Source organism: Alligator mississippiensis, chromosome 8 (genome assembly GCF_030867095.1).
Source record: "Alligator mississippiensis isolate rAllMis1 chromosome 8, rAllMis1, whole genome shotgun sequence".
Lineage (NCBI taxonomy): Eukaryota > Metazoa > Chordata > Crocodylia > Alligatoridae > Alligator > Alligator mississippiensis.
The window spans coordinates 28968259-28993320 of record NC_081831.1 but is presented as its reverse complement, the minus strand read 5'-3'; the positions used below and the strand labels follow the sequence as shown (position 1 = coordinate 28993320).

General features: G+C 56.3%; 2 protein-coding genes and 1 non-coding gene across 5 annotated transcripts in view; all 3 read right to left on the bottom strand.

Moving 5' to 3' along the window:
* Nucleotides 1-11467: 11467 nt before the first annotated feature.
* RPL10 (ribosomal protein L10) lies at nucleotides 11468-14991 on the bottom strand. Of its 3 annotated transcripts, none has more exons than XM_059733099.1 (7): nucleotides 14905-14991; nucleotides 14111-14154; nucleotides 13417-13475; nucleotides 12807-12914; nucleotides 12241-12379; nucleotides 11795-11957; nucleotides 11468-11689 (listed from the first exon to the last, which is right to left on the bottom strand). In XM_059733099.1, the coding sequence occupies exons 2-7, from the start codon at nucleotides 14131-14133 to the stop codon at nucleotides 11534-11536; spliced, it is 648 nt and encodes a 215-aa protein (XP_059589082.1). In that variant the 5' UTR covers nucleotides 14134-14154; nucleotides 14905-14991; the 3' UTR covers nucleotides 11468-11533. The 3 variants fall into 3 exon arrangements, with proteins under 3 accessions (XP_059589082.1, XP_059589083.1, XP_059589084.1); XM_059733100.1 differs by having other exon boundaries at nucleotides 14849-14938; XM_059733101.1 differs by having other exon boundaries at nucleotides 14894-14918.
* On the bottom strand, nucleotides 13034-13173 carry LOC132252362 (small nucleolar RNA SNORA70). The gene has a single exon (XR_009464256.1). It is a non-coding gene; the product is annotated as a small nucleolar RNA SNORA70 (small nucleolar RNA).
* Nucleotides 14992-16906: 1915 nt separating the features above from the next.
* FLNA (filamin A) overlaps nucleotides 16907-25062 on the bottom strand; it is a 30664-nt gene continuing 22508 nt past the window's right edge. Inside the window, 13 exon segments of the mRNA XM_019491275.2 lie at nucleotides 16907-17500; nucleotides 17867-18094; nucleotides 18459-18677; nucleotides 18908-19084; nucleotides 19399-19531; nucleotides 20756-20871; nucleotides 21336-21473; nucleotides 21695-21961; nucleotides 22728-22850; nucleotides 22986-23138; nucleotides 23373-23576; nucleotides 23976-24137; nucleotides 24603-24776. Coding sequence (XP_019346820.2) covers nucleotides 17313-17500; nucleotides 17867-18094; nucleotides 18459-18677; nucleotides 18908-19084; nucleotides 19399-19531; nucleotides 20756-20871; nucleotides 21336-21473; nucleotides 21695-21961; nucleotides 22728-22850; nucleotides 22986-23138; nucleotides 23373-23576; nucleotides 23976-24137; nucleotides 24603-24776 — 2282 coding nt within the window. The 3' untranslated portion in view covers nucleotides 16907-17312.

The window sequence follows — 25062 nt, the reverse complement described above, 5'->3', positions numbered from 1 at the left end:
CACCCTTGTGCCCAGCCACTCACCCGCCCACCCACCATGGGGGCCCCCCGCCTGCACGCCGCCCCCCCTGCCCCTGCCTCTGCTCCTGGCTGGGTTGGGGGTGTGGGTGCAGGCGGAGGGAAGCCTGATCCTGGTCTGCGCCTTCAACGCCCAGCACTTCGGTTCTGCCAAGGCCCAGCAAGAGCCCATTTAGATGTCCTTGTCCAGGTGCGGGGATCCGAGTGCAGGAGGGGCCTCCAGAGTCCGGGGGTAGGAAATCGAGGAAGCCTGGATGTCAGTACGGAAATGATATACTAATCACGAGGAATGAGGTTGTAGGCTGAGGTTCAGGAAATGGGGGTCTTCGTTTAAATATGCAAAATTTAAAACCACTGAACTCGGCCAGGGGGTTCAGGAAATACCTGGGGTGGTTTGAATATGCAAAAGACATGCTAAGAGGTGGGCAGTGGGGGTTGTGACTGTCCGGGGCTGGGAGATAAGGGGACCAGAATGTAAACATGCTAATTACATGTAAACAGGCTCTATTAGGACGTAAGTGGCCATTTAAAATATGCAAATGGTAAGATAATGGCCAGATGCAGGGGCTGTGTTTTGAGGGGTTCAGAGGATCTGGACCCCTGGGTTAAACTATGTAGAGTTCTGGAGATCTGGGGCCTGGGTTGAATGTGCATATCAAGGGGAGTAGTTGTGATTTGAGGGTTTAAATATTAGGTGAATGGTATATGCACATTGACTGGGCAGGGGCAGGTGATTTCTGCAGGCCCAGAGAGGGACTATTGTAGGGACCTGGATTTGAATATGCAAAAATATGCTAATTGATCATCTCCAGATTGTGGCCCACTGTGATGTGATGGTCCTGCAGGAGGTGACAGATGCCAAGGGCACAACTGTGCCCACCCTGCTCCAGGCCCTGGACAGGGACACCTGGGTTTCCTGGCCATGGACCTGGCTCTAGGGGTTGAGAGCAGTGGGAGCCTGGAGCCAGGCTTCTCAATGTCTCCCCCTTTCCACAGGTCCGTGGGTGCTGGGACCTACACGGCACTGAGCAGTCTGCCGCTAGGCCACAGCACCTACCGGGAGCAGTATGTTTTCCTCTACCGGTGAGTGCCACCCCCAGGAGCAGCCAGACCCCCCCCCCGGGACTCTCCCAACATGTCCTTGCTTTGCCCACTCCAGGCCAGCCCGGATCTGCCTCCTGGATGCTTTCACATACCCAGACTTGGCCCCTGGGCGCCCTGATGTCTTTGCCTGCGAGCCCCATATTGTCCGCCTCCACCTGCCCAGCCGGGGTGAGATCTCCCCCCTCCCCTCACCTAGACAACCTGGGTTTCCTCCCTGCTGGGTTGAGGGAAACTCAGAAGCCTGGGTTTTCTGCTTCGGAGTGGGGACTGGAAGCTCAGATGCCCGTGTTCTCTGGGAAGGGAGAGTGGGCTAGGTGAGAGCGGGGGGGTCCAGGCACCTGGATGCTTGAGGGACTCATCGGTGTCCCTCACCCCCCCTTGCCCCAGTACACAACACCTGAGAATGCAGAGGCAGAGATTGATGCCCACTACGATGTCTTCCTGGTGGCTCGGGAGCACTGGGGCACCGAGGTGAGGGTGGGACCCTGCTGGGGGCCCAGGTGTCCAGGCCCCCTAACCTTCTTGAGTCCAAATGGAACTGAGGAGTCCAGGACAACCCCATCAATCACCGCCCCCCCCGCCCCAAATTCCTGCTCTAATCCCACTACCCTCCTAGAGCCAGGGGAGAGCTCAGGCATCTGGGCTCCTGCACTCACCCCATTCTTACCCACCAGTCCCCCACCCCTCCCTCCTGAGCCAGGGACAGAACCCAGCTATCTGAACCCTGCACTGGAGGAAACCCAAATATCTGGTCCCCACATTGAGAAGGGAAGCCAGGTGTCCCTGAGCTAAGTGTCCAGGGACAGAACCTAGGCCTCTGGGCCCCACACTAGGGATGGAACCCAGGTGTCCCTGGAACTAAAGGAAGCCAGGCATCTGGGCCCCACATTGGAGAGGGAACCCAGTGATCCCTGAGCCAGGAAGGGAACTCAAAGGGTCTAGGGATGGAACCCAAGTGTCCTGACCCCTTGCCCTCAGGACACACTGTTGTTGGGGGATTTCAATGCAGGCTGTGGCTGTGTGGCGGTGTCACGCTGGGGCCAGATCTGATTGCGCCAGGCACCAGTTTTCCACTGGCTGCTGCCCAATGGTGCTGACACCACTGTGCTTAACAACACTCACTGTGCCTATGACAGGTTTGGGAGGGGTGGCCTCAAATTAATCTGGATTCACCAGGGAGCAACCTTGAGTTAATCTGGATTTTGTGCAGACATACACACCAGGTGGATTAATCCAAATCAGGGCATTCACTTGACTTAATACAGAAAAGGAACAGACAAGGTGGGGATCAGAGCCACAAATCCACTGGATTAATCTGGATCACATGGATGCACGTAGGGAGGTGAGGCAGAGCACCAATGGGTGCTTACCACTTAAGGGCTGTTGCAGGCTCTTAGTGAGCCTGCTGTGTGACCAGCAGGGTAAATCTCCCCCCGGAACCATTTTAAGGAGGAGAGCAGGCAGCAGACAGAAACAGCCTGGCCCTGATGAGGCGGCCATTTTAAAATCTTGGCTCATGGCTGAAGCAGCAGTTTGCTTCCAGCAGCCATGGGAGTAACAATGCTCGGCTGCGCTGCTGCTCAAGGGAACAACTTGGAGGTAAGAGCAGGAGCTATGGGGATGGCTGGAGGCTCCTGGACCTGGGTATGACTGAAAACAGCACCCTGCTGGGAAGGGAGGCCAGGTGGGACTCCTTATGGCAAGGGAGTCCTCAAGAAATGCCAGGCCAATTACCTCCCCAGTGAAAGCTGAGGAGAGGTGCCTTAAAACCCCAGCCACACCAGTTTGGTGCATCAGAAGGGAGTAGGACCAGGCATGCTCCGGGCGGGGCACCTGAGCCCAGAGTGGGTAGTGGGGCCAGGCATACCCGCCCATAGGAGGTAATTGATGAGACCATTGGGATGTAAGACCCTGGAGAGTAGTGGGGCCAGGCACGCCCATGAGAGTGGTACCTGAGCCCGTAGGGATTTAAGATCCCGGGGAGTAGTGGGGCCAGGCACACCCATGAGAGGCACCTGAACCCATGGGGGTGTAAGACCCCAGAGCCCCAGAGAGGGGGCTAGTATGTTAAGGCCCCATGAGGAAAGGGGTAGAGACACCCAGGTAAGCCTTCGGGTGCCTGAGGCTGCATGTGGGCTTATTTGTGTTCCCCAAATGCCATAAGCCCAAGGCCCACCCAACTAACTAGCCCCTACAGTGTGGGGCCAATGAATGAATAACATAACTAAATCCTTGGGACAGCTAAAGCAAAAACAGAATAGGGGTGATGCAGGGATCAAACGTTCAAAATATGAAAGTAAGTTCTCTAGAAGGGGACACCGAGCAGAGCCCCCTGGGCTGCACCCACCAGTCCTCAAAGGCATCCAAGGAGCTGGTGGATGCCGACCACTGGTGCCCAGCCTGGAAATGTGCACAGACAAGCGAGAGGAAAGTGGCCCCACCGTCTCCGGGCACCTTCCTGGCTAGAGCCTCCTTCCTGGTCAAGTACAGGGCCCACTTGGCCAAGGCCAGGAGGAGGTTGACCAGGAGGTCCCGGGACTTGGTGGGGCGGTGGATGGAGTGCCCAAACACTAAAAGGTGGGGGGTGAAATTTAACCAAAACCTCAGGAGGAGGTTCTGGAGGTGGAGGGGCTGCAGCCTGGTGCGCTCAAGGGTCACGTGCACCAGGGTCTCCCTCTGCCCGCGGAAGGGGCAGGAGGGTGTCCACAAAGCTTTCCATGCGTGTCGGCCTGAGGACAATTGAGGCGGCATAGAGAGAGCCACATGAGAAAGGGGCCAGTCACTGACTCCAATAGGAGATCGGCTGGGGGGGGTGTTACCCGTTGAGGGGCTAGGGGCGGAGTTAGCCCAGTGTTTGGTTAATTGCCTAGCCACCGCACAGATGAGTGTCACAGGAGAGGCCCAAAAGGCTGCGCCAGGGCTGGCCAAGGAGAGCAGACATAAACCTGATGGCCTATGTGGTCGCTCGAAGGAGCAGGGCAGGGTGAACGTGGCCTGGTAAGGGGCACGAGAGAAAAGCCTGGTGAGAGTAGGCAGAGTGGTAGAGGCCCCAGTTGGAGGGGTGACATATGTGTGAGGCCCTGAACAACGTAGCGTGAGAGAGGCCTAACATTGTGCTGAGTTGGGCCCGGCTGGAGCATAGCACAATTCACAGAAACATCTGAGAGGCATGGGACACGATAAGGAGAGGTTGGAGTTGTGTGTTTACCACCTGTGAACAGCAGGGTGCTTGAAGGGCAGCCTCCAGCCTAATTAACATCCTAATTATTTTACAAGGCATGGTAGGAAAGTAGAACAGGTGGCTTGCTCAAAGACAAGTGGGTGGGCTGGCAATGTGACCAGGCCTGGGAGTTTGCCTACCCATCACAGGAGGTTTAATCTGGACTAAACCCATTTGCACAAGGGAATTAATCCAGACCAGGACATGAGCTCATTAGGCTAAATCTGGATCATGTGTGGACACACAGGAATTAATATGGATTAAGCATGTAAAAATTAGGCAGGGTGGGTGTTAATACAGATCAAGGTGTGAGCCCATTGGGTCAATTTAATCTAGATTAAGCACACATGTGCATGTTGGGGTGGGGTGGAATTAATCCAGATTAAGGTAGTGGCCCATTATGCCCACCCAAATTAAGTGTACACAGACAAGGCAGGGAGTCCAGATGCCTGGGTTCTCACCCCACCCCCAACCCCCTAGGATTGTGGCCCATGGTGACCACTGCCTCCAGGCCATCATCCCCAATTCAGCTAAAGCTTTCAACTTTGCCACTGCCTTCAGGCTCACAGAGGAGCAGGTAAGGAAACCCAGGCATCTGGGCACCCAATACCACCTGAGCTCTAATGTACCCATGCCCCCTCCCCTGCCCTCCCAGCATTTAGGGAAACCTGGGCATCTGGTGTCCCCACAGGCCCTGGCTGCAAGTGACCACTATCCTGTGGAGGTGATGCTGAGTTGTGGCCTACCCCAGCCCCTCACCCCTGTCCTGCTGCTGCTGCCTGCGCTGTAGGGGCTGCCCTGAGCCCAGATGCCAGGGTCCCAGGCTCCCCACAAGTTGGTCTACCCTGGGGAAGGGACTGTGACATCTGCCCCAGGTCTCAGACCAGGGCAATGAAGACCCTGGAGGATATGAAGCAGAGAACACACACCCACCAGAAATACCTGTGGGGAGCCCACACTTGTGTGCCTGGAATGCCTACGTGCCCAGTGCATGGAGTATATGTATATACACCTACAGTATATGTACATGTGCCTGAAACTCTGTGCTGAAAAACATGCTCATGCCTGAAATATCCGTGTGCCCATATAGAATTACAAGCATACCTCTCTGGGAGTAGATGCATGTTTGTACCTTATATGTGAAAAATACAGCACGTGTAACCCTCCTCTGAAACCACGGGTCATTCATTCATCACCTAATTGGTTTCATTGCAGGCTGTGATATCACCACAGGCATAGAGGACATGTGGAATGGGAAAACTGAGATCAAGGTGGACAACAGGGATCAAGGGAAAATGAATTAAAGGGGACATTAGGAGTAGGGATGGCAGTTCAAGGAAGGTCACACTGTGGACTGAAGGCAACAGGATTATGGGTGGAAATCTGCATTTAGGGTACTGGGATTAAAGGTGGTAATCAGGTTTATGGCAACCTGGATTAAGGGAGAGGATCAGCATTAAAACAACCTCAACTAAAGATTGGATTGTAGGGGGCATCAGGATTAGGGGAAACCAGATTAGAAGTGGCAGTCTGTGTTGAGAATATCAGGATTAAAAGGGGGCACCTGGAGTAGGGAAACCTAAAGGCAGCAGTCTGAATTGCTCCTGTTTATGTTAATCCAGATGTCTGTAAGAGGGGCAAGTCGATTAAGAGATTTGCAGAATTAAGAACATCATCAAGATTAGGGTTGTAGCTGTGTTGGTCTAAGGACATAGGCAGACAAGGTTCCTTGGGTGAATTTGATATCTTTTATTAGACCAACCCAAATAGTTGGAGAATAATTATTAAGCAAGCTTTCGGGTTCAAAAACCCTTCGTCAGGCTAAGGAAGTTTCAGCAGGTGCTGTGTGCTCTTCCTGTATGGAATGAAAAGTAAAGAAGCCAGAGAATGGGCTGGGAAGTCAGCTGCCTCTGGCTTCTTTACTTTTCATTCCATCCAGGAAGAGCACACAGCACCTGCTGAAACTTCCTTAGCCTGACGAAGGGTTTTTGAACCCAAAAGCTTGCTTAATAACTATTATCCAGCTATTTGGGTTGGTCTAATAAAAGATATCAAATTCACCCAAGGAACCTTGTCTGCCTATCATCAAGATTAGGATATTCTTGACTAAAAGGCATAGGGATTGAGGATGGCAATGGGATTAGTGGGGTTAGGGCAAGGGTGCACAATTATTTCAGGTGGAGGACCACTTACTGAGTTTTGGCAAGATGTCAAGGGCCACATAGGTGCCCCACCCCTTGACAGGTGCCCTGCCTGCTGATCACCATTTCGGGACTAGAAGTCCCACCCTCCTAACCCCCAACCTTTGCAACAAGAAGTCCCTCCCCTTGCCCCCAGAAACACTCCTTTCAGTAAAACCCCTTACCATCTCAGAACTAGAAAAACACCAAATTGTATTCCAAAAGTCTACAACATTCATTAATTTCCAAAACATTTTTTATCCTGATTTACACGTGTTTGTGTCATGTACACAGAGGTGATCGCACAATAGCTTAAAATGTTTTACTCCTGTATACTGTGCGGGGTGGAGGTTATAGAGGGTGGGTATAGGTTTGTAGTGTGAGGGTGAGTGTGAGATTTGTGGTGGGCCATGTGGCGGGGGGAGGGTGGCTAGGGTGTGAGAGGGGGTGTGGGAGTCTGCATGTATGACAGTGCAAAGATGGGGAGGGCTGCAAAGTTTGCCTGGCAGGTCCTCTCACCTGTTCCACATGGGCCCATATTGAGACCCCAGAGGGGCAGGTGAGGGAACTCCAGGTTAGCAGACTGCATGGAATCACAGCCACTGAGGATGAGATTGACAGGTACTTCTACTCTTTGCAGGATTGCTCAAATGGCGGGATGGCAACACAAGAGGGACCTGACACAGACAGATGGAAGACAGTCACCTCTGGTTCTAGATGATGCAGAATTAAACCTCGCACTGCTGGAATAACTCCTCCAGTGCAGCTGGGGAACTGATTTGGGGCCCTGGCATTGCTGGGAGTGAGTGCAGCAACAGACACTGCATCCACAGCTACCACCAGGCAGGCTGCAAGCAACAGAGCAACAGGAAAAGACATTGGGTAATCATAGTAGGCAACTCCCTGCTGAGAGGAGCAGAGGGAGCCACCTGCTGCCTGGATCCCACAGCACAGGAGATCTGTCTCCCTGGGGCATGGATCCATGTTCTCACAAAGAGGATCCCCAGGCTTGTCCAGCCCAAAGATTACTACCCCATGCTCCTTGTGCATGTAGGAACAAATGATACAGTCAGGAGCAATCCAGACCGTGTCATGAGTGACTACAAGACTCTGGGAGCTGGGCTTAAAGGATCAGGGACTCGAGTAGTTTTTTTCCTCTGTGCTTCCTGTTGCAAGGCATAGTCCAAGGAGGCAAGGATGAGGTGAACCAGCATCTCCGACAGTGGTGCCACTGAGAAGGATTCAGCTTCTATGACCATGGCACCCACTTCAAGGACGGAGGACTCCTGGGGAGAGACGGCATCCACCTCACATGGAAAGGTAAATCTCTTTTCTCGACCAGGATGCCCAGTCTCTTAGATAGGGCTTTAAACTAAGATCGCAGGGGATGGGGAAATGCCAACTGGAGCCCACCTGGGGACCAATATACAGGAAAGCTCCATTGACAATGAAAACAAGTAAGCCACTCTTACAGGAGCTGAGAAAACAGCTCCCCTTCAACGCAACAATCAGCCAGTGACCTCAGTAGAAGGACTTAGGTGCCTGTACACCAATGCCAGAAGCATGGAGAACAAGCAGGAGGAACTAGTCCTCCTGCTTTCCACTGGGCACTACAATCTAGTAGGGATCACAGAGACCTGGTGGGACTCCTCTCACAACGGGCTACGTTCTTCACAGAAGGGATCGGGTAGGGAAGAGAGGTGGAGGCGTTACCCTCTACGTGAAAGAGCAGTACACTTTCTTACAGGCCAATATCAACCCCAAAGAAGAACAGCTTGAAAACCTCTGGGTCAAGCTCTGGGGGAGGTGCAGCGAGAGAGACCTGACTGTAGGTATATACCAAAGGCCACCTAACCATGGTGAATAACTTGATCTAGCATTTGCCCCTGAACTAACGGAGGCTGCACGTGCACAGGACATGGTTGTCATGGGTAACTTCAACTACCCAGACATCTCCTGGGAGGAAGTTCAGCCAGCTCAGATTGATCACACATAAAGAGTAGCCTAGGTGACAGTGACCATAAAATCATTACATTTACGGTCCGTCGCAAGGCTGACAAAACAGATACTAAGCTCGAAGTCTTAGACTTCAAAAACACAAAATGTTAATAAGCTCAGGTCACTGATAGAGAATGCCTTGAGAGAACAGGGACCACAGGTAAACGAGAAGAATGGTCATTCCTTAAGGACACAATCATTAAGGCTTAGAGAAAAATCCAGTTCCTTATGAAGAAAAAGTAGCAGAAGGGTCAAAAAAAACCCTCTTGGCTAAGCAGGGAAGTTCCAGCCCTCTTACAGAAAAAGGAAGAGGCATCCAAACAATGGAAGCGTGGGACAGCCTCTAAGGAAAACTACTTGACAATGGCCTGCACTTGTAGAAACCAGATTAGGCACGCTAAGGCAGAAACCAAACTAAAACTAGCTACAAGGATCAAGGACAGGAAGTCCTTCTTTAGCTACATAGGGAGTAAAAGGAAAACTTATGGGAGTGTGGGGCCACTGCTCAATGCCTCAGGATACCTGGTCATTACCACTCCAGAAAAAGTGGAACTCCTATGTGACTACTTTGCCTCAGTTTTTCACAAGACCAAAGGGGAACAACACGCCAGGTAGGGCACAGAATGAGCAGGGCGGGATTTACACCATTCCCACCACTGCCACAGAACTGGTGTATGATCAATTAAAGATATTAGATGTATATAAATCAGCAGGACCAGATGAACTCCACCCAAGAGTTCTGCAAGAGCTGGCCAAAGTAATTGCAGAGCCCCTGGTAAAGGTCTTTCAAAAATCACAGGCCTCTGGAGAAATCAGAGAGGACTGGAAGAGGACCAATGTTTTGCCCATCTTGAAGAAGGGGAAGCATGAGGACCCAGGAAACTACAGGCCTATTAGCTTAACTTCTATTCTAGGGAAAATCCTAGAAACATTCAGAGGCTGCGTGACAAACTTGCAGAAGGCATTATAGTGAATGACAGCCAGCATGGCTTCGTCGCAGGCAGATCTCATCTGACCAACCTAATTTCTTTCTACGATCAGGTGACTTGTCACCTGGAGAAAAACAGTTGACATCATATACCTCGACTTCCAGAACACCTTTGACCTGGTATCCTACAAGGTATTGATCAGAAGACTGGAAGATATTGGGCTCAACGGCAGGATCGTCAAGCAGGTGCAAAACATGTGGAGTAGGATGCTGAGTTCAAATGAATGGATTGGTGTTGTCCTGGCGAGATGTAGGCAGTGGCATACCTCAGGGGTTGGTACTTGGCCCAGGGCTGTTCAACATCTTAACAACCTGGATGAGGGAGTGAAAAGCCCATTGGCCAAGTTTGCAAACAACGCCAAGATATGGGGTTGCGCAGACATACCTGCAGATAGGCTACAGATACAAACAGACCTAGACAGGCTAGCATGTTGGGCAGAATGGAACCAGATGAGGTTCAACGTAGAGAAATGCAAAGTGCTGCATCTAGGAAGGAAAACTCCACAGCACACCTACAGGCTGGGCAATGCTAAACTGACCAGCACTACAAATTAAAGGGATCTGCAGGCAACAATAGATCCCAGCATGAATACAAGCTGGCAGTGCGACAGTTAGTGCTAGGGCCAATAAAACTCTGGCATGCATCGCCAGTAAAACCAAAGGAAGGGATTCTCCTGCTTTACTCAACATTGGCGCAGCCGCACCTGGAGTACTGCAGCCAGTTCTGGGCTCTGCGCTTCAAAAGGTTGTGCTAAAGCTCGAGAGAATCCAAAGGGCCACCCGTATGATCAGTAAAAACTTGCAGGGCAAGCGATGAGAGGCTGAGGGATCTCAGACTCTTCAGCCTTAAGAATGCTGAAAGGGGGCCCGATTACAGCTTACCGCCACATCAGAGGTGTATATCAGGGGCTTGGGTGAATAACTGGCTCAACAGGGTACGTTGAGGGAAAACCATCTTCCAGGAGCTTGTGGCCATTGTTTCTAGTTTCAGGCTGAACATTAGGAAAAAGCTTCATTGCAACTAGGATGTCCAGACTATAGAACAAGTTCCCCTCAGAGGGGGTGCAATCACCTACCTTAGGAGGTCTTCAAGAGAAGACTAGACCATCATCTGACTAGGGTCACCTGACCACAGATGTCTTTCCTGCTCATGCAGGGAGGTGGACCCAATGATCCTTTGGGTTCCCTTCCAGCCCTGATTCTATGTGTATGGTGGGGTGTGCTTGTGGGACTTGCTCTGTGAACACTCACACTTCTCCCCCTCCCTCCCTCCGTTACATTCACACTTGCACTCGTGGCCCTGGGGTACCAGCACAGCCCAGTGCTCATGCAGTCCAGTGATGCAGCTGGAGGCCAGCTGGTGCCAGAAGCAGCCAGCAGGCACACGGGGAAGCGGTGAAAGCTGCAGCAAACAGGCTTCTGGCTGGGAGGACAGGCCAGCCTTGCTCATGGGTCCTACTGCCCATGGCTCGTCATCTTTGACAGGCAACCAGGAGCAGATAAATATTAAAGTTTTCTAAACTTTTTAGGTGCCCCGCAGACCAGATAGAATGGCTTGGTGGGCCATTATTTTGCTGACCCCTGGATTAGGACAACCTGGCCTAAAGGTATCAGGATTAAGGGGGGACACCTAGATTAAAGGGGTGGTACTAGGATTAAGGAGGCAAAACAGCATTGGGGCAAATCTGGATTAAGAGGGGCATTTGGATTTTAGGTGACACCCAGGATTACATGTAGATACACAAAAGGGAAGACTAACCTGGATCAGATTCTAGAGGCAACAAATCCTGGATTCTAGTGTGGACAGATTGATAGCCTCCCAGGCTTTAGCTCCCTGCCAAGGTGGAGGGAAGCAGAGGGCCAATCTAAACTGGACCACCCCACCCCACTCTGTTAATCTGGATTGAGACACAGGTCCAGATCCCCACCCCCACCCCACAAGCAGAGGCAGACAGGGGTGTTGAGAGGCCAAAGCATTTATTATGGGGATCCCCAGTGGTGGGGGGGATATATGACATGACAGATTTCAGGCAGCATGCAACGCTCGCCACTTGTCCAGGGGCCCACGCCCTGGGATGTACTTGACTCCACAGCCATCAGGCACCAGGCGCTTCTGGGCCACCATGTCCTCAAACTGGTCAGCATTGAACTTGGTGAAGCCCCACTTCTTTGAGATGTGGATCTGGGCAATGAGAATGATGGTGGGATCAGTGAGGGTCCCTACCACAAAAGGAGGCTACCCCCGGCCCCCAACTCCCCCCCCCGACAAGACCCAAACCCCCCATACCTTCTGGCGTCCAGGGAACTTGAACTTGGCACGCCGCAGTGCCTCCACGACGTGCTCCTTGTTTTGCGCCTTGGTGCGAATGGACATGATCACCTGGCCAATGTGCACCCGCGCCACTGTGCCCTGCGGCTTCCCGAATGCCCCCCGCATGCCTGTCTGCAGCCTACGAGGGGGAAGATGGGGGGGGTTGAGATATGGGGCAAGAACAGACGTGCATGAAACCCCTACAGCTCTCCCTATGACCTCCCACCACTCTGCAGCCTTGGGGAGAGAAGACCAACACCCCCTGAACCCTCCCTAGTCTCTCCCAGCCCTTACCACCTCCTGCCTGTAGGGCTGAGAACAAGGGGACACCACCCCCCATCAAGTTTCTCAAGCCGGCCCCCAGCTCGGTACTACCAGCATGAAGCCCCAGGCTGAACAGAGCCCCCACTTTCAGGGCTCACCGGTCAGCACCAGCACAGGACAGCATCTTGTTGATGCGGATGACATGGAAGGGGTGCAGCCGTACACGGATGTGGAACCCATCCTTGCCACAGCTCTTCACCATGTACTTGTTGGCACAGATCCGTGCTGCCTCCAGTGCTGGGGGGGGGGCAGAACAAGGTGGGGGGGGAATTGGAGGTGTGGGGGACACAATCCAGGGGACTCACCCCAGACCCTGCATCCCCTCTTCCCCCACAGGACAGACCCTCCTTAGCCAGACCTTACTCCCCAGCTACACAAACCTCTCCCACACCACAACTCCACAGGGCTCTGTGACCTCCAAGACCACCCCCCAAAATCTCATCTTGGAGACAGCAGTCAAGTGGGGACAATAAAGGGCTTCAGATGCCAGGCTCCAGTGGACCCCTAGCTGCCAGGGCTGGTCCTGACATTGGTGGGGAGGGGTAGAGGTTCAGAATTGATGAGGAACCTCACCACCATCAATATAAACATACCCTTTCTCCCTTCCTCAGAAGTGGCCCCCCCAATCCCAGCTCCCCCTGCCAACAAGGCCCACAGTGCCCACCTTCAGAGGAGAGCTGCTCATACTCATCAGACACCATGTGTCCACACAGTGGGAACTCGTCCACCTTCGCCTTCTTACGGCCCAGGTCAAAGATCCGGATCTTTGCATCTGCCCAGGGAGGGGAAGGGATCAGGACCCCCCCAGACACCCCCCTCTAAGACCAGAGGAGGGACATGAACCTGATGGGGAGGGGAGGTCAGAGATGTTCCCCCCAGCCCTGGTCACAACCATGTCTCCGCAGTCCCTTCAAGCACCCTGCTGTAGGGAGGCAGGACACATACACCACCACGGGGAGCTTTGCTGTCTGCAACCAGTGCACACCGGGCCCCCACAGGGGAGAGGGGCCGGTCGGCTTAATTGGCTGCAGGAGAAGGGGATCTTTAACTCCCACCCCAGGGTTGAAGGGGTGGAGTGGGGGGGTGGAAAGAGAGACAAAGGGCAGAGCCAGAGCTACCAGAACACCCCCCACCCCACTTCAAACCCCCCCCCCCCCCGCCTTTAAAAGGAAAGACCTGGTATGCGTCATTGTCCCCCCAAAAGAAGCTGAGCAGGCCCCACCCAGACTCCCCACAACCCTCTCCACCAGTAGCCTGGGAGTGGAGGCACTTACCTGGGACGCCACGGCAGAAGCGGGACTTGGGGTACGGCTTGTTCTTGCAGTATCTGTAGCTGAGGGACAGATTTCAGGGGATGGGTAAGGGGTTGACACTGACCCACCCACAGCCCCCCAAATCCTAAAGAACACCTTAAAAATACTTCCTGCCACAGCAACCTGCTCTCCCCAAGAAGGGGGGGGATGGGGAGAAAGACGGACACATCACAGCCTCCCAGGCCCCTTTCCTTTCTGGCTGACGGAGCACAGCTTAGACATTAGCAGTCGCCCCTCCCAAAAGAAACCCGACAGTGGGCTAGAGACATGCCCCCCCAGCAGGTCTGTGCCCTGTTCCTTCCCCCAGTGAGGACTGGCCCAATTTAATATGGGGAAGTGATATGGGGAGACCTAGCCCCCTATTTCTCTGTGGAAGTGGGGAAGGGCAGAAACTGCTTTCAGATGACATCATTACATACCCATCTGGTGATGTCACTACTACAGATACGAAAGGGGTCCAGTCTAGAGAGGTGGGGCAGAGCGAGCTGTTCCTCTTCCCAAATTTCCTCCCCCATCCCCACCTAGGGGCACCCTCAAGAACTCCCCAGAGACCTCCACCCTCCCCCAGTCATTCCCTGCTGCCCCTTAATCTACCCAAGGTCTTCCCCTTACCACCACCCCAGTCCTCCACAAGGAAAAGCTGGAGAACACCCACCAGCGGGCAGGGCGGCGGCCCATAGCTGCTCAGAGATGACAAAGCTACAAAAGAATAACATGGGAACAGTCAGAACACTGAACCTGCCAGAAGGGTGGGTGCACACAAGGGGGTGGATCATGGGTGCAGAGACGAATTATTACCAGGATGAGAAGGGTGGCTGAGTGCACCCGAATGGGGTGGAAACATGGGAGTCTAGAAAAAGTCTCTACAGGACAAGGGAGAGCCTTGCTCCCCCCACAGGAACAGAGGTGAAGCATGAGGGCTTATAGGAAGTACCTACAGATGGGGGGAGGCAGGGATCCCCCAACGGGGGGGGGGGTGCAGACACCCACACAGGGCACGTCTACAGGGTGGAGAGAGCTCTGTTACTCCAGCGGGTGGGTGGCAACTGGGAGCTCCGCAGCTGTTACAAGGCAGGGGACGCCAGGGACTACAAAAGCACCTACACAGCGAATGAAAGCTCTGGGATCCCAGCGGGGACAAGGTGGACACGGGGGCCTAAAGAACCCCGTACGAGAAACGTGGAGTAAGTTCTTGGGGAGAGGGGGCAGAGCCCCTGGCATCGCAAAAGCGGGGGGTCGTCTATGAGTCCCCAGGACTCCCCGCCGCCAGGGACCCCGAGAAGAGAGGAGCTGAGCTGGGGGGGGGGGCTGGAGGGCCCAGGGCGGGGGAGGAGCCGAGCCCCTTCTCCCGGGGGGGTAGCGGAGGGGCAAGCCCCACAGCGGGGTCACCAACCTGTAGAAGTAAGGGGAGCGACCTCGAGGCCCCCCCCCGGCCTACCCCAATCTCACCCTTGCCGCCGCTTTATCAAGCCTTGCCTCACCGTGCAGAAAAAAGAGAGGATAAGCGCCTGCGCGGCGCTTTTATAGCCAAGCCCGCCCATTTCCGGCCACCTTCGACAAGGGAGCCGTTGAGGCGCGGTCCTCCAGCCAATGGTGGGGCGGCCCGTGCGCCGCTCTGGCCGGTCAAGCGGGAAGGGGAGAGCGCATGCGCTGCGACTTGCCACCATTTTGTGCGGAGAGGATATCGCGCAGGCGCAATGTTAAGAGGGTATGGGGGAGGGGAGCGGGAACGCACGCATGTGTAAGTGGCTGACGAAAATGCTGTTTGTGGCGACGTTTTAGCTAGTGCCAGTACTCCAACAGTTAGGTGGAAATCTCTGCAGGCTGATTGGATGGAAACTGTTTAATCCAGCGGGTTTCAAACTTTTTTAGTTTAAGTACCCCTGGCGGCAGAAAGGCTGAGCGGGGGGAGGAAATGGGTAGCGTGCGGCCGGGCGCTGAACAGGGAGGCGGGGATGAAGCGCCGCCGCCTCCTCCCAGGTGCAGGGGCAGGGGCAGGCAGTGGCGCCCTTCTGTAGGGAGGAGAAGCTCACTGGGTAGGTGGGTGGCGGCGGCCGCTGCTCCCTGCAAGCTTCCCCTTCCGGCAGAGGAGCGCCACTGCTTTCATCCCGCCCCGGCCCTGCTCCAGGGAGGTGGCAGCGCTGTCCGCGCCCGCCCAGCGTACCCCCTAGGACTGGTCCAGGTACCAGGAGGGGTACGCGTACCCCCGATTGACACCCCCTGGCCTTAATCTGTACCATGTCACGTGCCCCTCCCTTGATTGTTCTTTGCATTAATTTACATATCGGCTTTTCACTTGCATGGGCGTGGCCAATTTAATTGCATGGATCATTATCTCGCCTGATCTGCATGTTATTTGCATAGTTGGGGGAGGGCACGGGAGCCCATTGTTTTGCACAATTAAGCTGATTTGCCTTCCCGATTGCCTGGCTCTGCAATTCAAATCCATTGGGCAGTGGGGGTGCCAATTTGCATACACTATTGTTATTTGCATACTGGCTCCTGTCCCCTCTGGCTCTGGGGTGCTAATCCCACACCCTGGGCCCATGCCCTACAGGCCCATCATGTCTGTTTGCCTCTATCCAACATGCAGCATCTACTTTGCATGTGCCTAGATTAATTTGATCTGATTAATCAGAGGGGACAGGGCTCTGTTGCCCCTCCTCCCCCCCCCCACCAGGTCCTGGGTGGGGAGGGGGCCAACAATCCCAAAGTGCCTCAAGCCTGATGGTCACAAGGGGGTGTTACCACCTGGGGCAGGAGGCTAGGGAAGGGACTGTGGGTCAGAAGTGATGTGGAGTCCCCTCTGTAGGTTACTGCCTTCCCCCACACATCAGGCAGGCACCAGGGCTTGGCTGGAGCCCCTTTGGCTGGGGCTGGGCAAGAGACCAAGCTGGGGCCTGTCCAAAACCACGATGACAGGGCAGCAAAAATCTGCAGTCAGGCAGAGCCAGAGCTGGAGCCAAGGCCACACCCAAGTTATGGGGGCTGTGGATCAGGAGTGAAGAGCAATGTGGGGTAGCAGGAGAGCACTGCAGGCCAGGAGTGAGAGGCACTGGAGCTGGGATTCTCCCCTACCTCCCTTGTCCCAGCCTCTCTTTTCATTACCTTATGCACCTCCCCAAACCAGGTGCCACGGAATCCCCCCCATGTGCCCAAGCTAAAGGGGGGCAGGAAGGAGGGTACTTCCCCTGCAGGTGGCTGAAGTGGGGGTGGTGGATGTGTGGCACAGGAATTACCGGAACTGGGTGGGAGCAGTATCTGCCAGTGCTTCCCGCAGAAGTTGAGAACAAGTTACCCAGATGCCTGCATTCCCTCCACCCACCCCGCCCCCAGGGCCAGAAGGGGGTCCTGGTACTTCCCCCTGCCACACTGGGGGCAGAGACTGGGGTTCTCCGTTCATCTGCCCCACCCCCCCTTGTACTAGGACAGACAAACCGACACAGGCAGCTTCTGCAGCAGAATGAGTCTTTATTCTATGCCCCCCCAGCTTTGTTACAAAAAAAACTGGAAGTTTGAACCCACAGGAAAAAAGCAGGAAAGTTCCAAACAGGTCAGGTGCAGGGTCCAGGGGCTCAAGCTGTTGCAGGCTCCCCGCAGTGGTTCTGAAATCATGAAGGGAGTGGGGCAGGGAAGAAGCAAATAGTGATATGGGGGGGCAGGGCTGGGAGGACCCAGGTTTGGGGGGGGCTGGGCTGAACTGGAGAGGACCTAGGCATTAAGGGGGGTTGTTCTCCAGGCACAGGGACATAGTAGGGGCTGTTGGGAAGGGAGCCCAAGGCCAGGGTGGGTCTCAGGACATGGTGACAGGGAAGGAGCTGCTGGGAAGGGGACCCAGGCATCCAGGGCATGCCTACTCAGGGCACAGTGACACGGAAAGGGCTGCCAGGTGTGTGCTGGTCACCCCACTTGAGCACAAGAATGTGATCACCACGCTCACGCAGCAGGTAGGCAACACTGTATAGCCGGTTGCCCAGATGTTTCACCACTACTTCCTCACATGGGGTCCGTGGGCCCTGCACCCCGACCAGCAACATATTCGACCCTACAGGATAGGGTGGGGTCAAGGCATGGAGCTCCCCCTCCCCACCCCCATGCATGCCCGCTTCCCACCCCCCATGAGTTTTGCCTGGCCTCCACCAGGAAATGGGGGGGGGGGCCATGCCTGGGTTGAAGACATGAGGAACCCCCACAGGCAGCCCAGAGCTCCCTTAGTGAACTAGCTCCTCCAACCCTCTCAGAGCAAGGAAACCAGCACCTGGGAGCCAACACCCACCACCCCAGAGGGGACCCAGGTGTCCTGGCACCCCCCCATCTACCCCACTGATGAACCCCAGCGTCTAAGCAGCCTTCCCTTAACCCAAGTGTCTGGACCCTGCTCCCCACCCCCACAAGAACTCCCTGCACTCACCAGCCTTGCTGCAGTCCACAGTGAAAGAGTTCTTCTGGCCCACAAAGGCCTTGCTCAGCCCCAGCCCCTTGGCCACCACCTTGCTAGCGTCAGAGGCAGGGGCGGAGGGGGGGGCAGCAAGGGTGGGGGGAGCAGTGGAAGGCCCCCTACTCCCCTCCGCCCGGCCCCCAGCCTCCACCAGCACCGACGATGACTCTCGGGTACTAGGCGAGCTCACAAGGCGTGGGCCTGTGGGCAGCAAGGGATTAATTCTTGGGCGGACTACAAGGGGTGAATCCCACTCCCCTTCCAGCTGGAGGCAGAGGCTGAGAAGCTGGGGATGGACATGGAACCCAGGTGTCTGGGAGGGGGGGTCATTCCGAGGGCATGCTGACATGGCCGGGGCTGCTGGGGAGGAACCCAGGTTTCTAGGAGGGGATACAAACAGCCAAGTGGGTGGCAAGAAGTTAATGCCCAAGTTTTGGGGTGGGCAGGGGTTAATCCACCCTCCCAGCCTGTGGCGGTAGAAGAGGTGGGTTCTCCCACACTCAACTTCCTTACAGTGACCTGCGTTTGCAAAGAGCCTGTGCCCTTTGCTGCTGCTGACACTCACCGGTGATCTTGGCTTTGAAGGGGCTGCCGGCAATGTGGTGGGGGCCGCCATACTTGATGGAGATGAGGTAGCTGCCTGGTGCCAGGGGTGTGTAGGCTACACGGTAGCCCTCGGCTGCCTCACGCACCTCCAGCTGCACCTTGGATGGGCCATCCACTGTCACTGCCAGTGTGCCTGGTCCTGCCCCTGCCGTGTTCACCACGAACTCTGCTGGGCTCCCTGCGCCAGGGAGCAAGGACAGGGGTCAGGGACCAGCCCAGGTCTCCTCACTCCCAACCCACCACTCCATCATGCCCCTCACTCCCAACCTGCATCCTCCTATTCGCTGTGGTGCCCTTAACTCCTGACCTGTAACTCCTCAATCCCACCCTGTATCCCCCTATAAACCCACGGTGCCCCTCACTCCCACCCTGAAGCCCCCTATACCCCACAGCCCCCCGGCCCCATACCGGTGACACCGCCCTCGAGGCCAGGGCCATAGGCAGTGACAAGCCCAGGGTCTCCAGCCTGCCCAGGCTCCCCAACACGCATCTTGAAGGGGCTGCCAGGAATGTGGGCACCATTGAAGGTGACATCAATGGAGTAGACGCCGTTCTCCCTCGGGATGAAGCGCACTGCGTACTTGTCTGGGAGCAGGGGGAGAGGGGCAGCATCAGGGCCAGTGGTGGAGGGGCTCCCCAGCCACCTGGGTTCTTGCCCCAGCTCAGGGCAGTGCTGGGACAGCACGGGGCTGGAAGCCCAGAAGCCTGGGTTCTATCTGGCTTGGGGAGGGTGGGTTAAAAATTTGGGGGCGAGGTGGAGCTGGGAGCCTGGATGGCTGGGTTCTCTGAGTAGGGAGTGGGGGATGGAGGGTAGATCCCAGCCGACCGGTTCTCTCTCAGCTTGAGGCCTTGACTCCACTGACTTGGGTGGATCTGGGGGCTGGGGCTGGGGGGCTCACCTTGGTCAATCTCAGTGACATGACACTCCTCAAGGGCACCTGAGGGGCCATGCACCTGGGCCTGAAGTGCACCGCGGGCCCCGTTGAGGCTGACTGCAAAGGAAGCGGGCTGGTGGGCCTTCAGGCCCGACTCCTGGAAGCACACGCAGGGTTAGCGCCATCACTGCCTGGCCCAGCCCAGCCCAGCCCACACACCCTTACACAGCATAGGCATGCAACATACATGCAGACATGTGACACAAGGACACAGACATGCAATACAGAGAGATGACATAGACCTGTGTGCAGACACACATGTACACACATTATACACAGATATAGACACATGACACAGGCATTCAACATGGACATGTGGACAAACATATACATAAGCAACATGGACAACCCACTCAGCCATGCAGCATGGACTCACAGACCTGTGAACACACAGATGCATGTGACAGACACACAAACAAATGAACACCTGCAACAGACACACACAAACGTGCAACATGAATATGTGGACATACACAACAGATGCAGACATGGACATCCATGACAGATGCACAGACAAGCAACACTGACGCACGGACACACCTGACAGACACACAGCTATGCAGCATGGACTCGCAGACCTGTGGATGCACAGGGACATGTGACAGACATGTCTGCACATAACAGACACACACAGATCTGTATCATGGACATGTGAACACATGACAGACACAGAAACTGGCACACACAGTACAGACAGACAGCCATGCACCACAGACTTCTGGGCCTGTGTACATGCAACAGACATGTGGACACGTGTGACAGATGCAGAGACCTGCAATATGGACCACACCTGACAGCCATACAGCATAGACTCATAGACCCACAGGACAGGCACATGAACACACAGACACTTACCTGCCCAGGGCAGGGGCTGCTTAAAGAGAGAGAGCGGAGGAAGGGGGAGCACTGCCCTCATCCCCTTGCACAGTAGTGTGGAGGTGCTAAGGGGGCCTCAGGCCCTCTATCCCCAGGGCTGGGGGATCTGTGCTCTCCCTCTTTAAGTCTCCACAAGCCCTAGCGTTTGGGGGGGGGGGGGGGGGGGGGGGGAGTGGGCGGCGCTGTATATAGCCTTTAAAAGAGACACAGGAGAAAACCCCAGGCCCCAGGGGCAGCTGGGGGGGGCCATCGCTGTCCTGGGCTGGCATGGGAGCCCCTCCCCTCTCCCCCAGCAGCAACAGCAAGCCCCCCAGAACCCCCCACAGCACGCAGAGGCAGCCCCAAAGCTCCCAGCACCAGCAGTGGTGTGGCCAGCCCAGGAGGCGAGGGGGACCCAGCGCCGGGGTGGGGGGGCCAGTGGCACAGGGCTTCTCGAGTGCCTCACCTGAAGGCTAGAGACAGCCAGGAGCCGTGCATCTAGGCAGGCGGCTGCCGCCCGCACCACCCATGGGCTGTCAGGGACGTGCTCCTCATTGAACTTCACCGACACCTCGTAATCACCTGCGGGGAAGGAGATGTTAATGTGGAGGGCTCATTGCTGCCATGGACCCCCCAGCACCACCAGGCTGCCCTCCTGCCCAAACCCTTCAGCCCCAGCCCCACTCTCACTACCCACCCAAGACCCCAAGCCCCCTTGGCCCCAGGCACCCTTCAGCACCCTCAAGACCTCGGCCACAGCCCCCCCGCACAGCATCCCCAGCCTCCCAAGACTCACAGAACCAGGCACAAGACTCCTGCTCCAGGCACCCCCAGCACCTGGCCCAGCCCCCAATCCCCTCAAAGACCCCCAGCTCCACCTGACACCTCCAATACCCCTGCCCCAAGACCTCCAGGCTCCTGCCCCAATCTCCCACCCCCTCCCCTAGAACCCCAGCCCCAAGACCCTCAAACGTACTGGAATCCTCAGGCTCCTACCCCAGGTCTCACCCCCAGCCAGTCACACTGCCCCCCACCCCCAAGCGCACCAGGCTCTTGCACGACATAGGAGACACCACATGAGCCATCACGTCGGTCCTCCAGGGCAATCTCGGCCTTGCTGGGCCCTTCAACTGCAATGGACAGGCCCCCTGCACCCGCCTCGCGTGTCCACACGCTGAACTCCGCTGTGGGGAAGGGACACGTTACCCAGAATGCCCCACAGACCCCATTACCTGCAATATCCCAGTTACCCACAATGCCTTGGGCTTGCCCTCACCTGGCATGCTCATCTTAGTTTGCTCCAGGCCCCATTACCCCATCATGCCATGGGGCTACTCTCACCTAGCATGCCAGTCTGAGCCCGCTCCAGGCCCCCATTACTCATGCTACCCCAGGGCCCCTTTACCTGGCACGCCTGTCTCGGCTCGCTCAAGGCCAGCACCACCAGCTCGCACCTTGTGAGCACCGCCCTCACCCAGGGGCCCAACAGTGAACTGGAAGGGGCTGCCAGGCACGTGCTGCCCCTTGTACTTGACGCTGACGGAGTGGACACCGGTCTCACGCGGCACGAAGCGGACACAAAACACGTCACGCTCTGGCTCCAACACCTCGGCTGCCAGCACAGCCCCCGATGGCCCTGTCACCTGTGCCGACAGCTCCTGCTGGCTGATCTCTGCCGGGAGATCAGGGGTCAGCCAGGACCCAGCCTCCACTGAGATCCCCCACCCCAATGCCCATGTCCCTGGGCTTGACAGTTGATCTCTAATGGGGGGAGTCAGGGGTCAGAGAAGGCCTGCCCCCCACCTCCCCTGACACCCACCCTCGCTAGCTAACCCCTGACACCTGATCCCTGCTGGGGTCAAGGGGCAGGTATCAGCTGGGACCCAGCCCTCTGAGATCCCATCCACCCTGGGCGCTTCTACACGTTCATTAATGCACAATAGTTTAGTACTTGCTTAATTAAGTACCAACTAAATGCACAGTAACTAACTACAGTTACTGCACAGTAGTGCCGGTGCATGGTTTTTAGTGATGCTTAGTGCACAGTAGCATATTAGCGTGGTTTTTGCCTGGCACACTACTGTGCAGTGTTACTAAGCTACTGTGCATTAAGTATCTCACATAGATGCACCCTCAAATACCAAACCCCTGACAGCAGATCTATGCTGAAATTAAGGATCAGGGTTCAGCCAGGTCTCACCTCAACCCCCCGGGATGACAGCTCCTGACAGCTGATCTCTGCCATGGTGGGGGGCAGAGGACAGCCCCAGATGCCTGGGTTCTCTTCCTGGACTGTGCCTGGGATGGATGGCTTGGCCAGAGGGGTGCTGGGGCATGTGATCAAGTGCAGGAGCGCCCCCCACCCCCATCACTGACCCCTAGCCCCTGGGTCCCCGGCCCCCTCCAGCCCCCTCCCACACTCCCTTGGCACTGCTCACCAGGAATCTTGAGGTTGAGGTCGCAGGTGCTGCCCACATTGGCCACTGGAGGGGCCCGTTGCCTCCTTGTGATGCTCTCCTTGAGGCGCCCCTCACCTGTCACCTTCACAGAGAAAGGGCTCCCTGGGCGGGGGATGGACAGACACAGCATCAGTCACGGGGCCATAAAGACAGACAGACAAATATGCAGATCCCCACTCCCTACAGCACAATTCACTGGGGCTCTAGGACCCCCAACCCGATCATCCCCTGCTCCACCTGGCACATGCTGGTCAGCGAACTTGACAGATACGAGATAGCTGCCTGGCTCTGTGGGGCAGTACGTGACGCGGCAGGTCCCATCCTCCAGCTCCTCCGTGTTGATGTCGACCTTGCTAGGGCCCTCGATGGACAAGCTCAGGCCCCCATAGCCTACAGAGATGGGGTGGGGAGGAGGTGAGATTGGGACATAACAGCCCTCCACTTCCCTCCCAGAGAACCCAGGCTCCCAACTTCCCCACTCAACGTTCCCTCCCTTCCCAGAGAACCCAGGCATCCAGGCTCCCAGCCCCCTCTGCTCTCGCCCCCCCAGACACCACTCTCATCCCAGAGAACCCAGGCATCTGGGCCCTATGCAGGGAAGGAACTCTGGTGTCCAGGCCATACCAGCGTCACGGGTGTCGATGACAAAGGCAGCCGGCTGGCAGGTGTGACCTTCGCGCAGCCCCGGCCCAGCCACACGTACACGGGCAGCATCACCAATCTCAGCCTGGCTGATACACACAGGGAAGGGGCTTCCAGGCACGTGCTGCCCCTGGCGCCGAACTGTTACCAGGTGTTCCCCTGCTTCCCGTGGCACGAATGAGATCCCTGTGGGCATGGGAGGTGGGGAAGTGAGGGCATGGCAGGGAGGGTGGGGGGCAGCTGTGGGCCAGAAGCAAGGGGCACTGCAGGGCTAATGGAGGGGGCTGAGAATCAGGAATGAGGGGCACTGTAAAATGATGGAGGGGGGCTGCAGGTCAGGAGTGAGGGGCGCTGCAGGTTAGGGAGAGGGCTGTGGGTCTGGAGTAAGGGGCACTGCAGGGCTAATAGAGGGTTGTAGGTCAGAAGTGCGGGGCACAACTGAGCCATGGGGGGGGCAGGTTGGGAGTGAGGGGCAACATGGGGTTACTGGAGAGCTGCGGGTCTGGAGTGAAAGGCACAGTGAAAAGATGTGGAGGTTGCAGGTTAGGAATGAGGGGCCCCATGGAGCCACGGGGGGGCACCCACCAACATGGCCGTTGCGCAGGTGCTTGAGCTGGCAGGGCTCTTCGCGACCACAGGGAGCGGTGACAGTGGCTGTGAGCTGACTCAGATCAGTCTCGGCGATGTCCAGTGGGATGTCGGCAGCAGAGCCCACCTTAAGGTGCGACAGGCGCAGAGAGTCGTCCCCTGCAGGTGGGAGCAGAGGGAGAGGGGTCAGGGAAGGTCAGCAGGGTCACAATCCTGCCCTTGATCCCATCTCCCAGGATTGGGCCTAAGCAGCTGAGCCACAGGATCAGGCCAAAGTGGACTCTCAGGATAGGGCCCTTTCCAGGCCTCTTCTCCCTGTACCTCTGCCTCCTCCCCATAGCCCTGTCCCTTGGCCCTGTGGCCCTGCCCCTCCTAGCTGATCTCAGAGGTGATGCAGGTGGGGCCCCCATGGCTCCACCCTGCAGTGACTTCATTGATAATGTGGGAGGGTCTGAGGGTCCCCAGGTCCATCCCAGCCCTGCTCCCTGGAGTGATGACCTTATTGGTGATACTGGCAATGAGGGGTACCAGGAACCTGTGGGTTCCCTCAAGGCCCTGTGGTCTCTGTAATGACCTCATCAGTGATACAAAGGCTATGACCTGAGGCCCTGGGGCAGAGCTTACCAGTGATGCGGGCAGTGAAAGGGCTGCCAGGGATGTGCTCCTCATTGTACTTGACAATGATACCATAGTTGCCAGGCAGCACGGGCAGGTAGGAGACGCTGCAGGTGCCATCCTGGTTGTCTGTGCAGCTCAACTCTGCTTTGGATGGGCCCTCCACTGCCAGTGACAGGCCCCCTGCGCAAAAAGGGGTGGGGGTGTCAGGGCCAGCCAAACCAGGCATCCAGGCCACTGGCACTGAACCCCTAGGACCCCACCACCCAGGCTCTCAGTTGCGCTAACCCATCAGACCCTGCTTCATGTGCAGAGAACCCAGGTGTCCAGGCTCCCCACTCTGCTGGGACCCCTCCCCCCAGACCATATACCATACCCAGAGAACCCAGGCTTCTGGGCTCCCAACCCCCACCCTGCTTTAACCCATCAGCCCCGATTCCCGTTCCAGAATGGAGAGAAAAGCCAAGTA